General features: G+C 40.8%; 1 protein-coding gene across 3 annotated transcripts in view; it reads left to right on the top strand.

Moving 5' to 3' along the window:
* The window catches only part of LOC147017344 (dnaJ homolog subfamily A member 1-like), a 45839-nt gene that overhangs the window by 23986 nt on the left and 3281 nt on the right, over positions 1 to 18572 (top strand). For all 3 annotated transcript variants that reach the window (XM_085846925.1, XM_085846927.1, XM_085846926.1), the window contains exons 2-8: positions 2438 to 2594; positions 4883 to 5066; positions 5291 to 5395; positions 14092 to 14319; positions 14421 to 14535; positions 14721 to 14836; positions 18385 to 18485. In XM_085846925.1, the coding sequence (XP_085703051.1) occupies positions 2463 to 2594; positions 4883 to 5066; positions 5291 to 5395; positions 14092 to 14319; positions 14421 to 14535; positions 14721 to 14836; positions 18385 to 18485 (981 nt within the window). In that variant the 5' untranslated portion in view covers positions 2438 to 2462. The remainder of the gene's footprint in view (positions 1 to 2437; positions 2595 to 4882; positions 5067 to 5290; positions 5396 to 14091; positions 14320 to 14420; positions 14536 to 14720; positions 14837 to 18384; positions 18486 to 18572) is intronic.

Raw genomic sequence — 18572 nt, forward strand, 5'->3', positions numbered from 1 at the left:
CTGGCCAATATAAGAATTGCAAAGCCTTCATAAACCTATGTCCTCACAAATCAAAGTATGGTATTGATGCAGAATGGCATTTTTTTGCCACAAGTCATGGCAAGGGCCCTTCAGATGGTGTAGGAGGTACAGTCAAATGAGAAGCAACACGTGAGAGCCTGCTTCGTCCTTACGACAATCAAATTATTTCTCCAAAATATATTTTCGCCTTTGCTGAAAATGGTTTGAATGAAATTAAGTTCAGTTACGGGATCCAAGAGGCTTATGACGAGAAAACGAAATCTGGAAGAAAGGTTAAAAACGGCCAAAACCATAGCTGGAACTCAAAAACTTCATGCTTTCATCCCTATTTCTGAAACTGCTCTTCAAGTACGCAAATTCAGCCTTAGCGAGGAACACCGTATCGAGTCAGCTATTTCAAAATCTACACCAACTTTTAACAAGAAACTCTCAGGTTATGTCACAGTGCACTATGATGGAAAATGGTGGCTTGCCTGCAGCATGGAAGCCTTTCAGGACACTCATGAAGTGAAAGTGAATTTTCTTCATCCAAACGGGCCCGCAAATAGTTTCTTTTTTCCTGACATTGAAGACCACTGAATTTTAGACATTTCTGATATACTTCTTTCAGTAGAACCAAAAACTGCGACAGGTAGAACCTACACAATCAGTAAAAAACAGAAACACAGCTGTCAAATAAAACATTGGTTGGCAAAAAATCTTGACTATAATATGCCAGGAAAAACTCTTACTCATACGAGTATCGCTTCCAGTTCCTGCATGTGCATGTGGAAAATTTATGTACAATATATTGATATAGTGTATTGGAAATCTTGTGTTCAAATATTGTGCTATGTATTGTGTGTCCAGCACCCGAGTCCCCGAACAATAAAACCATCATCACACTTGAACCCATTGAGATCCCATTTTCATTTATGCTGAGGTGTTGGAGTATATGAAGGGGTATTCTCACACGAAAAAATCGGGACCATCGGTTTGGCTGGGGAGCGGGGGCCCAAGGTCAAAGGGCGCCCCAAACTATAACTTTTTGAATTACTGTTTCGGAGTGATTTTACTTTACGCGATTCGAAAGATCTCGCTTTTATGAGCATTTTGATACCAAGATAATCCAAATCGGACCACTACAACCTGTGACATGGCCACTGGAAGATTGTGGGTCAACCGGGGGTGCCCAAATTTGGGGGGGGCCCTAAAATGGGCCCCCAGGTCTGAAAATTGACACAATGTTTTACCGTGGATACAAACACTTGCACAAAAAAAGAGTGAAATCTAAGACAATGTGTCAAAATTTCGCTGAAAAATGTGTACACTTGACATGGAACACCCCACTCGGGAGCGTCTGTCCTGGGGGGCCCAGCGACCAAGTTGTATGTCAGTGCTCCTTTTGTACTCAGGGGATCTGGTGCTCCCATTCTGTGTTGGTTTTAGCCGTTCCACTGTTCAGTTGAGCTTGCGTGATTTTTGCGGCATCTAATTAGCATCTGTCACCGGTATTCCAGCGGCGAAATCGTCTGTCATTGTTAATATCATGTTACAAGCTATATGAATAATATCAGAAACCTACTTGGGGCCGTTCCGCTGACAAGTTGAGCTAGCGCCGATTATGCGATACGGATATTGACCACAGAATGTCAACCCAGCAGCAGTGTCCTGGCAGACGCAGAGTTCTGAGGTGAGAATATCATCTGGCATCTTACCATGAGGACGGCGATTGTTCCCCTCTTCGGTTGAGCTAAGCCCCGCGGGCTCCCGGTATAATAGTTCATGTATTTGCGTTTAACATTAATTTTGTGAAACTTTCAATCTCGCATCTATGTTCGTAATTTTGTGTTCTCAACTGAAGAATGCGAAAATATTACTCTCGACATGATGGTAAAGTGGTTTCATGCAACACTATGCATCTGGAGTTTTATGAAATATTTTTCATTGGTGTCCAAGGCTCATTCTCTCTTGTTTTATTGATGAATTTGTTTGTTTCTTTTGCAGATCTCATACATTTATTTCATTTTGGACAAAGACATTGAAGTATTTTTGTATGAAGTATAGGGGACATGACACAATTATACCGTCTCTATATATACGTGTTCATTATCTGCGGATTCAGAGTTGTGCGGTTAACATATTTGCACCAATATTTGATGGATGCGAGAAAAATTCAGTTATGTGTTTCACCCTGATCTGTGGTTCATAAGTATTCAATTTATGCGGTTTTGATGTGGCCATTTTCAGGAATACAACCCCCACATATATTGAGACTTTACTGTACTGCAACCTCAGTCGTGGGCAATGTAAACCTCAACACAGTATATATGTGATTTGAATGTGGGATCACCTTTGAGTCATCTGCTTCGATTATTGTTTGAAAATAAATAAAAGAATGTCGTTTTGTCTTTATTTTTATTTTTTTGTTTTGCAGTATATGAACATTTAGCAACGCAAACATGGTAAAGGAAACAGGTTATTATGAACGCTTGGGTGTAAAGCCTCATGCAAATGCAGATGAGCTGAAGAAAGCATATAGGAAGCTGGCTCTGAAGTACCATCCAGACAAGAATCCGAATGAGGGAGAAAAGGTATGTTGTCTTGTCTATCGACTGCTGTTTTTCAGTCCTGTTGCATTGGAGTGGAATTAATTTTTGTCACCTTTGTCTATGCACTTATGGTGTACGTCATGTGATATATTTTTGTTTGAAATTTCTCTTAAACTCTGTTTGGTATATGTCAACGGTACTGCCTTTTATAGGTACAGCCTTCAGGTGGCCATCCTTCATTGCCCTTGAGGCTTTTAAGAGTCGAGTTTGGAATGTCATCCCAATCAGACCATGCTGGCAGGTTATTTCCCTCGTTTAGGAAATTGATGAGCCAGCTGGGGTTTTACTGCCATTCCGATCATGACATAATTCATTATCTTGAGTGTCGTTGAAGTTTCAGCAGAATGTTGGAATCCAAATACTCAGTGCTACTGCTTTCAGCCAATTTCATATCCACAACAGGGCCCAATATCATACCCATGGATTAATTAATTTTGAAAGTACATGGTTTGCACTTCCATATCACCCGCAATTTATTGTTTACTTGATGGTTGATGCATTCTGTTGGTGACTCAAATTTTAACAAGCAGTACTGAGATCTCCAGGATGTTATTAATCAACAGGCACAGAGCAAACATTTTGAAGCAGGGAAATTACTTATGGTTCATATATATATATATATATATATATATATATATATATATATATATATATATATATATATATATATATATATATATATATATATATATATATATATATATATATTTTTGTAACAGAGTCTAGGTTTGTTGAGCAAGAACAGAATGGATCAGGACGTAACAGAACAAAAGGAACAGCAGAAAGAGAAAGGGGGAAATGGCAACAGCAGGCTTGAGGGACAAAATGGAGGGAGATTTGGACAAATGAGGGGTAGGAGAGGATGCAGGGGGTGGACAAGATGGATACAGAAGCAAACTCTCAGAAGTAAAAAAAAAAAAAAACTGGAAATTTGGGGTGGTGGGGAGTGGTGGTTTAACGGTGTCGAAAACATCATTGTTTTGGATGGGGGATGATCTGAAATGTTGGTGAACAGCTTGAAGACCTGGAGGAAAGAATATTTTGATACCCAAACATTCCTACTTTCTGATTATGGCACAATTGAATGTTAAATGGAGTTTAATAATTTTATTGAATGACAGTCTCACACGTATAACTTGCCAATATTAATGTATCAATTAAAATATTTGAATTGCTCAAAAATTAGTGTCTTCACTTTTTCTTCTTTACACATCACATCACTTGACATTGATTTCTCATGACGTTGGAAGATGGGTAGTTTGGAGCATGCCATCATTTACTAAGAAGTCTCCTTCCAATTCTGAAACCGGGCGTAGTGGCGTGCGCCTGTAATCCGGCTACTCGGAGGCTTGGGTTGGAGGATCGCTTGAGGACGGGAGCTCTGCGCTGGGCCGCGCTATGAGGGTGTATGGCAGCCCGGAGTCATGGCGAAACCCAACCCTTATCCCTGTGTCGTAAGAGGCGACCAGGGTTGCGTCAGGAAGGGCATCCGGCGTAAAACCTGTGCCAAATCAGTATGCGGATCATAACAGATGATCCGCTGTGGCGACCCCTAACGGGAGCAGCCGAAAGACGAACAACTCCTTCCAATTCTGATTGAGAATTTAAGGCTGTATCCATTAACCCTGCATCTCCCCTTGCTCTCATTCTTCCCCACGTCTCTTATCCCTCCAAGTCTCTATTTTGTGTCTCAACCCTGCTGTTGGTGTGTTCCCCCTCTCTTTCTACTGTTTTTGTTCTGTGATTTCCTGATCCATTTTATATTCTAGCTCTTCCATGAGCCTCAGCAAGATACAAAAAACAAGTCGTACTTATCCAAGATGGTAAAAACTCATATTATTCCTTGTTTTTGCACTGCATATTAAACTTCAAAGTCTAATAAAACGAATGGTATTTTGATCTGGATCTTTAACCAATGAGCGAAATTGTTGATGCCATATACAATGTAGCATCTTATTGATCCCACCACCGAATCAAGATTGGGGTAATGGAAGTTGGTTATGCTTTTTGTGAGTTGGAACTTTTTGTTGTGAAAAGAAGTGGAAGTTCAAGGGGGTGGAACAGCCATTCAACCTCCAGCAGGATTACTTGCTTAAACTGCCCTTGACTTGTGCAACAATACGTGTTCCCAGATTGCAAACAAATTATATTCTCAACACAATCAAAGATGCAAGGTTTTTAGGCCTCAAAAAGGGAAAAGTTTTATTCGCTTGCTGGTAATGATAGTTCCTTCCCTCTGGTGAGATTATGAGGTGGCTGGCCGTGTGCAGTTCAAACAGATTTCGCAGGCGTATGAGGTTCTGTCAGACACCAAGAAGCGAGAGATGTATGATCGTGGAGGGGAGCAGGCACTCAAGGAAGGCGGCAGTGGTGGTGGAAGCTTCAGCTCTCCGATGGACATATTTGACCTTTTCTTTGGTGGTGGCAGCTCTCGAAACCACAGGGAAAGAAAAGGTTCGGTACTTCTTTAAAGTACCTTTTTAAGATTGCATCTTGTGTCACTGGATTAACATTCAGCAGTATTCACTTGCTGTAGTTTATATTGACCGTAGTTTACTAGCTTTCTTTGGACCCACATTACACAAGGTCGGCCTTTTTGAAAAATTGGCACACTGTAACATGGTAATGATTTTGTTCTTCTTTTGCAATCTCGCAATTGCCTAATTCCTCCTTCATAGGCAAGAATGTTGTGCACCAGCTGTCTGTAAACCTTGAAGAAATGTACAATGGCTCGAGTAGGAAACTTGCACTGCAGAAGAACGTAATCTGTGACAAGTGTGAAGGTGGGTGTGAATATTGACAATGGTTATTCTTGTAAATTGTGTTCACCAGATGTTAATGTTTCTTCAACAGAGCAATAATCTTGTGCGATCCATTGGACATTTGCTGCCAGTGCTAACCCTTGCTCATTTGGTTCGACGGAGGATACAAGGGTCATTCCCAAATGTTTTGTCACCCCACGTGCATATAAGATTTAGTGCCGTTTATAAACCGTATCCATGTCACATTATTCTGGAATCTCCATCGTCCAATGTGTGTTGTTTGGCGCTAAACCCAGTGCAGGTGGCTTCCTTCTGAAATGCCCTTATTGCAGTGGATATGGCTATGTTAACCTCCTCAGACATGTACGTTTGCTGCATGGACTTTAATCTGGTAAATATGGTGAGGACAAAATGTTGCACTTACAGGATGCAGACAATGCATTTCTAATGGGGTACACAGCATTATAATGGATGAGGAAGGTGTCATTCAGAAGTGTTGGACACCTTGTGAACTGCAGGTTTTGTATGATAATGAAAATCCCAAATGGATAGTCTTCTCCATTCATTGTCACATACTTTGGACGTCAGGTCATTAAATCTGCTGAATGAGGCTTCAGTTGTGGTTTGTCATTGAGACAGAGCAAAGCCATTTTGGTTTCTGCTCCTTTGGCGATATTGATTCCATTTTACCATCATCTTTTTATTTATCTTTTTCAATCAAAACCTTCAGTGACTTCCTCAATGCCAATGATATACTCTTACTTTTTGCAAGTGCATAAAGTGGAGTTCGTGTATAGTAGTCGGCTGATTAAGATTGTCAAGATAGGGCCTTCCCCTCCCCCCCCCCCAACATGTCATGGACAACCAAAGAAAGATCGTTTTCTGTCAAAATTTGCCTGATAATGAAATCCTTCAAGAAGAGTCAAACAGAGTTCAGGGTTAGGCGCTTAAAACAACATTTACTGAGGAACACCACTAACCATAGATGATCTCAAAACAGCAAAACATAGAATGGAACTCTGTAGAGCAGATACAAAAGCCAGACTGAACATTTTATCACCTCCCCAACTCATCCACAAAGTTTCATCTGAAGCTGTCAACTTTTTGAGAGGTCCTGCTGTATATCATTTCTGGCCCTAACTTCTCAATTATGAAGAATCGCTTAAAACATTCTCAAATCCAGATCTGGATCTGCAATGAAATCTAAACATTTTTTCCTTGTCACCCACCCAACCTCTCCACCAAGTTTCGTCTGATTCCATCCATAACTTTTTGAGATATCCTGCTTACAGACAAACAAACAAACAGGCAGATAGACAAACGGGTGAAAGTACAACCTCCATCCACCTTTGGTGGAAAAACTTAATCGGTATGTGCTTTTTCATACAAAGTCAAGGCTCATGGAAGAGATGAATCACTGAACGGAATAGGACGCAACAAAAGAAAAGGAACAGCAGAAAGAGGGGGTGAGATGCCAACAGCAAGGTTAAAGGACAAAATAAAGGGAGACTTAGCCAAATAAGGGAAGTAGGGAGGAAAGAGGGGTAGGGGAGGATGCACAGAGTGGACAAGATGGATACAGAAGCAAACTCTCAGGCAAAACTGGAAATTTGGATGGAGGTGGGGGATGTGGTTCTGAATGGGGGATTATCTGAGAGGGTGGTGAACAGCTGTCTTGAAGACCTGGAGGGAAGAATGAGATTGAAGAGAATATTGATTTTGATTCCACAGGTGGGAAAAAAGAGGAACAAATGAGTGGAGATGAGAAGTGAGTTTGGATTTTTAAAATAAGGGTTTCCATGCATTACGGCTCTTAAGATGTAGCGTTTCTGACCAAATTTGAAAAAAATGCTTCTGTTATTTGGGTTGCCCATCCCTGGACTAGGATGAATTGATTAGATTTTGGTGAAAATCCAGATCCCAATATGAGATTTTATTTATTTTATTTCAAGGATTCTTCATAATTGAGGAGATGGGGCCAAAAACTGAGAAAACACAATATCTCAAAAAATTGTCGATGGATGATGACAAAACTTGGTGGATAAGTTGGGTCGGTGCCAAGAACAAGACTTTGATTTTGGTTTGGGTCCGGATGCATATCCGTGTATTAGTGGGCTACAAAACGTAACCTTCATGTTGAGTTTGGCGGAGACATGCGCTGCACCAAGTGCTGTTCTAGTTAAAGGTCCCCTGACATGCAAAATAAACTTGTTATATATATATATATATATATATATATATATATATATATATATATATATATATATATATATATATATATATATATATATATATATATATATATATATATATATACACTTGACCTTCCTCGTGAAGAAATCACCCATGTTTTTTTTTTTTTTTTAAATCAAAAATGGGATAATTAGAGCAATATTTTGATCATTTCTGGAGCTATTCACAACTTGCTATGTCCCGCCCCTAAAAAAATGGACTTCAGCGAATCGCAGCGTGACGTCACACACAGTATCTCGCACAGAGTGGATTGACTCGAGATCTCCAGAGTCTAGACCAGCGTTTCTCAACCTTTTTACCCTTGTGGAACCCTTGAAATAGTTTTCATGTCTCGAGGAACCCCTGCATAAAAATTATTATATACCATTATTAATATCTAGCTCTTTTTAATTTTTATTGTAGTTCACGTGGTAAATATAATATTTTTTTTCGGATACCTGGTTTAAGGAAAAAATGACCCCCCTTTTTGTCAAATTTATTGGCAATGAAAAAAAAACGTACTGCTCGTTTATGAGACCTCACACCGAGGTTTTAATTCACAAAAAAAATCTTTTTTTAAATTAAAAAAAAACACCTCATGTAACTTGATAGACAAAACTTAAACAAATAAAGCTGAAGCAATAAAGGTAAACAGAGAGCGAGACAGACAGACACACACTTCGTGCTCGGAAGCACAGAAGATAGATGGACACGTGCATGCGTCCCGTACTTGAGTCAGTCACTCGATGATTCACGAATCCGCCGCGTACATGACGTCCACTAACCAGTGAGGGCGGTTCACACTGGCGCCATATAGACATCGTTAAATACATTCCCTATGGTTGTTATAATTGTAAATAATTAAAGAGGTTGAAGCCTCTATTATAATAACCAAGGAGTTTCCAACAATATGCTGTATGTGTATAGTAAAATTACGAATATTAAATCAAACTAAAACTACTCAAAAATACATTAGTCTATTTATTAGTTTCTCGCATAACCCCTAGCGACCTCTTGCGGAACCCTAGGGTTCTGGGGAACCCCGGTCGAGAAACACTGGTCGAGACTAGTCTGATAAATCCGTCGTCCGTCCGACTTGGCCAATAAATCTGACGTGCTGTAGCTTTTATTTATTATTCTCTTTTTTTCATTGTTTTCTACTGGTGCTACATGACGACAGTAGGAATAAAAGAAATAAAAATGCAACAATGTCAGATTTGTCAGACTACTCTAGACAATTGTCACAAGGTGTGTTCTGCACACAAGTTTTCATCGTATCCGAACAGCGAGATTGCTTCGTTTTATGCACGGAGAGGTATGGCCGATGACATGCGCTGGCCTTGTTTGTGATTAATTCGCCGCAGAGCAACATATGCGCTGCGCTGGTCACGACACTTCACTAAAATATTTCTGATATCGAGCAGTATGCAAGTCGAAGTTACATTATTGAATTACGAATAGGATTTAGTCTAACCAGTTGTTATTTCCGAGTCTTCCTTTGATGTTCTCCGATAATCATGAACTCCGGGAATTTCATCGCCATTTTCCTCTGCTTGTCCTGCTTCGGGATCGAACTGCTAAGGCCGTACTTCATTTCCAGCTGCCTGAACTTCACCTCCCGTGACTGTTATCCCACAATTCTCCATGTGATTCAGACCAAAATCCTTCATTTCTCTCACACTCACTGTCGCTACCAGACAAATGAAAGTCCATGCCATCCATTATTCAAAACCAAATGTTCGATATTTTTTTTATTTTTTTTTAAAGCAGAAATGAACGAAGCGATTGAGTCGACCAATCGAATGTGGAAACACACAGCAAGCCAATAGAATCACGTAGTCCACCAACCCGAGTAATTAACGTGCAGCCTTTGACGTACTGTATATGACGTCATGTGGGTTATGCCCCTTTCAGGATAATTTTAGGGGCGTTCCCGAAGACGTTTTTTTTTTTTTTTAATTTTACAGAATGAGTATTGTGAAAAAAACTGTCAGATCTGAAATCACGATGAAAAACTCCTCTAGGACATCTTCTTCTTCTTCATTCGGCTGCTCCCGTTAGTGGTCGCCACAGCGGATCATCCATATGATCCGCATAGTGATTTGGCACATGTTTTACGCCGGATGCCCTTCCTGACACAACCCTGGTCGCCTCTTACGACACAGGGATATGGTACACTTATTTCTACCGGGGTATACACCGGCCCAGTACACTGGTACTCATTTCACTGACCTCGGAAGGATGACAGGCTGAGTCAACCCCCTGGTGTATTAATTCAGTGGCCCAACGGGGCTTGAACTCAGGACCTTTTGGATCCCAAGCCGCTGCCCTAACCACTGCGCCAACACACCAGGCTAAAAACTCCTCTAGGACATGTATAAATGAAATTTATGTACTTTGGCATGTCAGGGGACCTTTAAAGCAATATACGTTTGCTGGTCTTCATCAGCTTATCACATATTCTATTTTATCCACACTTTGCAGTGGTGTTTTTACCACTGTCGTCTTGACAGTCCCATTCCCAGACAAACACAAACACAGGGACGGACGGAAACCTTTATTGTACACTTGTGGGAAACCCATAGGTAGAGAAATGTATGACATTTGGACATCTTGAGTGAGATACTGCATGTAGAATCTTCTAAAATTTGTACTGGCAATTCATCAGAACCAGAAATTATGTATAATGTACACATTTTATTGACTTCACATAACATGTGAATGCATGTCCATGCACATATGAAATGGTTTGTTTATAAATCCCAGGTATCTGAAATGGCTGTGTTTGGAGCAAAGCTGAATTTTAACTTTGGATATCGTTTCAGAAATTGCGATATTTTCCATCATTACCTTGATAAAGTTGTTGCAGTCAAGCAGGTATGGAAAATAGTGGAGGTAAGTTTTCAAGGCTGAATCGTGTGCAAGTACAGGATTTATAAACAAACTATTTCACATGACCTTCCTCGTGGAGTAACAAATTGTAAATACATCCCCTCTCCCTATTGATTAATTTGTGAAACGTTTCGCAGAGCAGTACACGCATGGTGAGGTCATCGGACCGCAATTATGCTCTTGGTCAATATTATCTGATACCTTTTCCGATTCATTACGAATGCTGTTGTGAATGTTTGCTGAGCATGCATACGCATTACCCTCCAAAGTCTTCGTTGCTTAGCATCCTGTGCAAGCCTGTGTTGAAGTTGATCAGCCGTCTCATTCTCTCGCCTCATTGTTTTTCTTTCTGCTTCCCGTGCAAGTCTATGATGTTCATCAGCTGTTTCATTCTGTTCCCTCATTCTTTTCTTCATTTTGGAAATGGCAGTTCCAAATGCGACGCGTTGCATCCTCCGGTTTAACATCTCTCCGATTGATGCCAAACGCCAGAGTGGTTGTTTCGCTGGGTTGCATTTCCAACCCTGGCAAGGTAGCTCAAAGCCGAATGTGCAATCCTTTGAGAATCCTGGCAATGAGGCTATCCTGGCAGGCCATAAAATGATAAATGCGATTGATTACTTGAAATAATACTGTACTTTCACTTTGCTAAAGATGTGTGTCGTCGTCATGTCGATGTCATCCTGCTTCACACAGGAGCTTTATACTTGTGTGACTGGGATCAGACAATACCGAAGACTTGCACCTTTTTATTGTGACCGTCTAAAGAATGAAACATTTTATTGTGACGACTGTCGAAAGAATACAGCTCAAATGGAAAAGTCCCCGGGAACAAGTGTGGTGGGTGGTGTATATGGGCATATTACACCCTTCTGGCTGGCGAAAACCGAAATTACTCTTTTCGTCCGTGTACAGCATACAAAAGGACGTTTTTTTAATTGAAGATTTAAAATAAACTTCTTCAAAGTGTACATGAACATAACTTGTAAAATAAGAACTAAAAAATATATCTCAGGAATTTTCCTTAGAATGTTTATTTATTTCACGTGGTATATGTGAATCACATGTCCATGCACATGTGAAATAGTTTGTTTATAAATCATGTACTTGCACATGATCAGCCTTAAACTCGTGTGAAAACCAAGTTTTTATTTTATTTTAAATTAAAGACCACGATTTTCTTTCCTCTCTATTATGAAAACGTTCCTTTGTTGGGCGGTGTGTAATAAACCGCTGCTGTGATCGCTGACATGCATTATTTCATTTTCTTTGCATGAGTTGTAATCAAAATATACCTTTGTTTATTCAAAAGGTAACTGATAAAAAATGTAATTTAATAACTCCCCATCTCTTCATCGTGTCTGACCAGATACATTGAAAACGGCTATGAGAATGCATTTTTGTGTGTAAACGCCAATGCAACTGAAACTTGAACCATCTTTACGACTTCAAAAAATGAAATCAGAAGGTGTTAAGATGTAGCCCGTGAGGGAGTCTGAATGGACTATATATTACAGGCCTTGATTTCACTTAAAATGCATTTTTGTCTAAAAACGCCAATTTTCTTCCCGGTGTTTTTTTCATCTAAGACTTGCACACCATCTTAACGACTGTAAAACAAATGAAATCTGATATCGATTTAGAGTAAAGATAAAGCCGTGTGTCAAAGTGAGGGCCTTAAAGAGGCTCTACGGAGCGAACAAAATGGCGGCGATTCGATTTTGAAGCCTCTCCCTGAATGTGGGAAGCCCCGCCATGACCTGAGAAGCGCCTCCCCAAACGGACAGACAGACAGACAGACAGACAGACAGAAACGCAGTATATATATATATATATATATATATATGTATATATATATATATATATATATATGTATATATATATATATATATATATATATATATATATATATATATACATACACAAGATAATTGGATATTGAGAAGCAAGAGAGATATTTGAAGCAATAAAAGAGATAATTATTTTTCCGGTGCTCTTGTAGTAACTACCAGCCAATGGCAACAGGTTTTTTTTTTGATTCACCGCTCAAATTGCCCGTGTTCATATGCTGTGAGTTGGGTAGAGATGGTGGTAGTTTCGAGCGCCAGCTGTTTCTTCTGCTTAATCGTGGGGATGACATTCTCTCTTAATCGTGGCGGATAACCACAAGATCTAGCCATTTCTGTTGTTTCATAACAGTGCTTTGTCCAATGTTATGAGCACAAAAGCGAACATTTTGGAGATCCACACTTAAGTATTTTGGACAATCTTCGTCCAATTTCTGGCAAACTTAGGGTCTTTCAGCCATTGGTGTAGCATAAAACCAGTTCTGTTTGTATTGCTATCCAAGCACCAAGGACGCATCGACTCAGCATATTTGTAGAAAATCAAAAATTATTCGCCGTTTGAGTTCAGTCATATTGCGATATAACCCGTACACAGTACGGATGTGGTGGTCCACTTCTGGGTGTGATGTCTCAACGAATCTGAAGATGAAGAAGATTTCTACTTTTACTCGCAAATTTACCTACTTTATAACTTGCAAAAGACGCATCATATTTATTTTGAAAGGTATCAAGGGATAGATTGGCGTCGAAGTGGTCTGAACGTTTGGGTTCCCCTTTCAAGAGCTGCATGCGGTTCCAGAGCAGCAGGTTGCCGACCCCTGTCCGAGTCACACACCTAATATTTCCACCAAAGTTTGTCCGAATCCGTCCATAACTTTTTGAGATAACTCCCCACACACAGACAGACAAACACGGGTGAAAACATACCCTCCATCCACCTTCGGTGGCAGAGGTAATAACTGATAAAATCCATTCAATCACTGCAGTCGAATATGTCAGAGTAATAAACAGTCTTTCCTGTCGAATCCAAGTGTACCTGCAGTGTAGCGGCCGACACCCGGAGCATGTGGTTACCTCAATCAAATTGATGACATTAAAGATATCCATCTGAAACTTTCCATAGTGCTCAAGCATAAAGTAAAGCAAATGTGTACCAAAGAACGTGTCATTTTAAATCAAAAAAAAGTTATGGTTTTAAATTGTATGGGTACCGGTTGTTTGTTTTCTTGTGGTCTACCTGTATCTTCATGGTGATGTTTGTCATTGCATCTTCCACTGAAAAGCTTGCCTGACCATGGTCTGGCATACATATCAGTTCTTTCCTCACAGAACAGATGTTAAATGTTCTCATCGCCAAATAGTTTGAGTGCAGTCATGTTTTCGGAGAAATCGAGAAAATGTATTGTTTGATTCATTGTACTCTTCCAATGCCTCACCATCAATTTAACAAGTCTGGTAGTCTTCACTGTAGTTTTCTGCCACAGTCATGCACTTGATACTTATTATTTCAATATCTGATACTGAAACAAACAACATGAGAAGCTTATTAACTGAACATATTTAAAATAATGAGATTATTTATGTGATTTTTCTTTTTTTTCCAATCGTCTCAATCTTTATCTTTAAAAAAGTTACAAACAGGGTGACAAAACGTTTGGGACGACCCTCATTAATAGACTTGCCTAACATAACTTGATTGAACACAAAGGCTCGGTATCTGTTACTATTTCATGATATCTTTGCTAGGCCACGGTGGGCGAAAGGGTGCTCTGGAGCAGTGTCTGAGTTGCCAAGGCAGTGGCATGTTTATGCGCATCCAGCCCATCGGGCCGGGCATGGTGCAGCAGTTTCAATCGCTGTGCCATGCGTGCCAAGGTCAGGGAGAACGTATGAACCCACGTGATCGCTGCAAAACCTGCAATGGCCGCAAGATCGTGCGCGAAAAGAAAATCCTGGAAGTGCACATTGACAAAGGTTCGTTAGTCCTTTCAAATGAAATGCTGGTTGGTGTTGATGGATTGTTTTGTTGTATTATGAAAGGGTGAGGGAAATTAATCTTAAATGATGATCTACAGGAATGAAGGATGGCCAGAAAATTACTTTTCATGGCGAAGGGGACCAGGAGCCTGATCATGAACCAGGGGATGTAATTGTCGTGCTTGATCAGAAGGATCATCAGACTTTTAGCAGGTTGGAAGAAAATGTGCGATGAACTTTGAACTTTGCTGTGGAACATTTAAATATCGCACACTTCGCTGTGGATCCTCACCGCATCAACATTTTGATTGGCTGCTTTGTCTTTTGTTTCACCAGCCATTTGCATTCTCGCCTGCTCTCTTAACTGCAATCGACTAACAGAAAATAAAACCTCTCAGGCAGGATGAAGACCTCAGCATGAAGATGGAGATAGATTTGGTGGAATCGCTGTGTGGTTTCCAGCGACCCATCACAACTTTGGACAGCAGGACGATTGTGATCACTTTGCACCCAGGTACGGCATCCTCATGTGGAACCATCAGCACAACACAAACTTTGGTGTGATACCCATCTAGCTTCAGGAGCACTTTGAGGGTCAAGCGCATGCATCCAGCTTGGGGGGTACTTCTGAGAGTCGAGTGTACGCATATAGCTTAGAGAGCACCTCCGAGGGTCGGTTTGCCAGTTTTTGGCCGAACATGTGAGAAAATGGAAATTAATAGGATTTCTCAGTTCAAATTATTATAAAAGGATTGTGGGGGATCATGGGTTGACTGCACTAATCATCCGTTTGGTCTCCTGGAGCTATGGCCACATTCCATTTAATGCCATTTAAAGCTAGATTGAGGGCGTTTCACGTATTGTACGTAACCAAGCGTTATGTCTTTGTCTATCATTTATTGCCCATGTTCCTGTAGGATTGTGATTGGCATGTTAACTTTTTGATTTTGCATGCTTGGCAATCACATCTGAGCACATAGCTCGTGACGCCGTGATCCGAGGTTCAAATTTCCAGGTACTGTACCAGTGTTTATTGTCTGCAAGTGTTGTCATTCGGGTAAAAGTAAAATTTAAAGGCTCAAAAGGAAAATTATGAAAACCTCTGATGCATTATGTGCCGAGAAGTGAAATTTCATTTTGATAACGTAGGAATGGTAATCGTTTATTGCTTTGTTTATTTATTATTTGCCGATTTTACTTGCCTGCTCTTGCCTATTTTATGTGCACAAGGTGTGAAATCTTCGTTTAGTGGTTTGTCAACCCTCGCATGGCACGGCTTGTGCACCATGCGTTACGCCGCACTCTTGGCACAGTCATCCTCCTGCATGTTCAGCAGTCTGGCACGCACTCTTGCCAGGTTCACCAAGTGACCTCTCTCCCTGTAGTCTCTGTGTCTCTGCTAATCTGCCCAATTAGCACAGACACAGTGCAAGTTTACCTAGCTTCCCACACCTTTGCTCCGAGGTTCTCTCAGAATTACTCTCCTTCCCAATCTGGCCTTACTTCCTCGTCCTTCTCTGTAAGGATTCCCGGAGTGGCAAAATGCGCCTAAATGGCAACGTTCTTGTTTTAACCGCCTGGCTCGCCATAAAACCTGGCGAGACCATTTCCAAACAGCTATCTGTACTACAAAGGCATGCATGCCTGCATGCATGTTCTGATGTGCAGTGACCTTTGCCTCCCACTGGTCATTCACCCTGAACCAGATTTGTACATGCTACACTTTGGAGAAGAACACTTTGTACATGCTCCACTCATTTTAAATTTAAACCTAAACCCTCAGTCTCTGCTGGCGGCTTTCCTGTGCAGATGCCTTCTTTCTCCTCGAGGCCCAAATGACACATGCACACACCTGTGCCGGCATACATGGAGCACACAGCTTTGATCTTCCACACCGGTAGCTCAACGTGCACTGAGGCTCATGCATCGCTAAACGGCGGTTTGATACCTGCCGTGCATGTTTATGCCACAGACAGTGACTTGCCCTCACTTGTGCACTTTCACTATCCCCCGCACCCGTACTGGGCAGTTTCAACCACACGGCACATCCGCTCGCTGGCCTGTGTGCAAGTTCAGATGGCACGTGCGCAGGATTCGCCGCACACACCCTTGTGTCCACTCAAAAGCCACTTATTGTGTTTGGTCCTTGGTCGAAACATTAAGGGCTTTTTCCATCCTTTCGATGCGAGGATCACAGGACTGGGCTAAGACTTTTGCGCTTTACAGAGTGCTGTTGGCAACACTTGCACAGATATACCACACATTCTATTCATTGATCCTGGCTGGAATGGTGGCTCATAGATTCTGCACTTTCATTTCTTGCCAACATATCTAACAACTATATATATATATATATATATATATATATATATATATTCGCACGTTGAAACCTTTCTCTGCCTTTTGGCACAACTCATGTCCATCGTTTTATGTTTGGGCTCATTAAATATGGTGCACGAGAAACAAGAAAAGGCTCGTAATGGGAGGTAGAGTAATCGTACATCCGGACGCAAACAAGGACCCATCTCAGCTCAAAAACTGCGATTGGCCAAAATGAAATCCTGCGATAACTAAATCGGAACAAAATAGGTTGCCTATGATTGGTCGAAACCTGCAATATTCGAACCCGTGATATTTGAGGGTTTACTGCATAGAAAGGAGAGTTGGGGGGGGGGGAGGGGGTACCCATCTATCTGTCGAGTTAATACGTACACAACGCATATAAAACCACATAAACATCGCAAATTTAATGAAACGATGTACTACAAAATATATATAGCTCTAACTATGAGGATTTCTAGGACTCCCCAAAACTGCAACAATACGTAACCTCTTCGTTTAGTGGGGGAAACTTGTGTTTTGTTTTTGGCTCCATCTCTCATTGGTGAATAATCACTTGAAAAGTTCTCGTATTTGGATCTTCACCAAAATTTAATCGGTTTGTCGTCATACACCCAACCTGTCCATCAAATCTCATCTAAATCTGTCCATAATTTTTTGGAGATATCCTGCTCACAAATGGACAAATGCAGACGGGTGTAAAAATAACCTCCATCCACCTTCAGTGGTGGAGGTAATAAACAGAACGAACGAAACTGATCTTTCTTTCCAAGGCAGTTGCTCAACACTTGAACTTCCCCAGAGATTTATGGCAATCTCCTGTATCTTTGGCCATTTCAGCACATTGGACAGTCGCAAGTGCAAATAATCTTCAGGAATTGGCACCTTGGCTTCCCAAACGATGAATGAGTACTTTTCATTTGCTGTGACGTTCCCTTACTTACAACATTTGTTCTTAATTTTTTCATTCATTTACTGTGACACTCCCCTACTTACAACATTTGTTCTTAATTTTTCATTTTGTTTGGCTTACCTTTCCTTGTCCTGTTCTCTTTTCCTCTCCTTTCTTATCCATATTTCCTTGATCTTCTCTTTCCTTTTTCTGTTTTTTATTTCATTTTTAAAGTTCTTGTTAACGCAGCTGTCTTTCTTTTCTTTATTATCTCTCCATCCCCTTTTGCTCCCAGTCCTCTTGATTTTCATTTGATGAGTCACTCCAACTCCACGTACTCCCCACATCCAATCCAAAATCAACCCACGGCCCAATCACGTCCCCTCCTTTTGTTCTGACAAATGGTTAACACCCAAAACCTCAGCTTCTCTCTGGTGGTTCCCATGCAGCTAAGCATACTTTGATCAACATAAGGTTGATTCTATCTACAGGGTGCCCCACCGAAAACCAGGAAATTTGAGATTTTGAGATTTATTTTGCCGTATTTTACCATATCAATAAAGTGTATCTTTGTTTTACACTACATCGAAGTTTGCTTTTGTTTTGTTTAAAATAAACTACCAAATTTCCTGGTTTTCTGTGGGGCACCCTGTATTATTCGACCTGTCTGCCGACAAAGAACGACACTAGCCTTCACCTGGCAACACTAGTTCTTCATTCTACTTAAATTATCCAGGCTTGCATATCGAGCCAGTGAAGTACAGACCAATACTGCACATGCTCAGTTTATTAATGTATTCCGTAACCAAATTGAATTTCTTTGCTCACAGGAGACATAATCAAGTCTGGTGATGTGAAGTGTGTGCTCAATGAAGGAATACCATTCTACCGCAATCCCTTTGAAAAAGGAAGATTGTTCATTCATTTCAGTGTAAGTGCTTGTAGGCCATCAGCCATGGCTCAGAAAGTGCTTGAAAATCAAGTTTCGTTCCACTCATCGGGGGGGGGGGGGTAGACA

Source organism: Eptatretus burgeri, chromosome 11 (genome assembly GCF_056783735.1).
Source record: "Eptatretus burgeri isolate ZD-2024b chromosome 11, Ebu_testis_v1, whole genome shotgun sequence".
Classification (NCBI taxonomy): domain Eukaryota; kingdom Metazoa; phylum Chordata; class Myxini; order Myxiniformes; family Myxinidae; genus Eptatretus; species Eptatretus burgeri.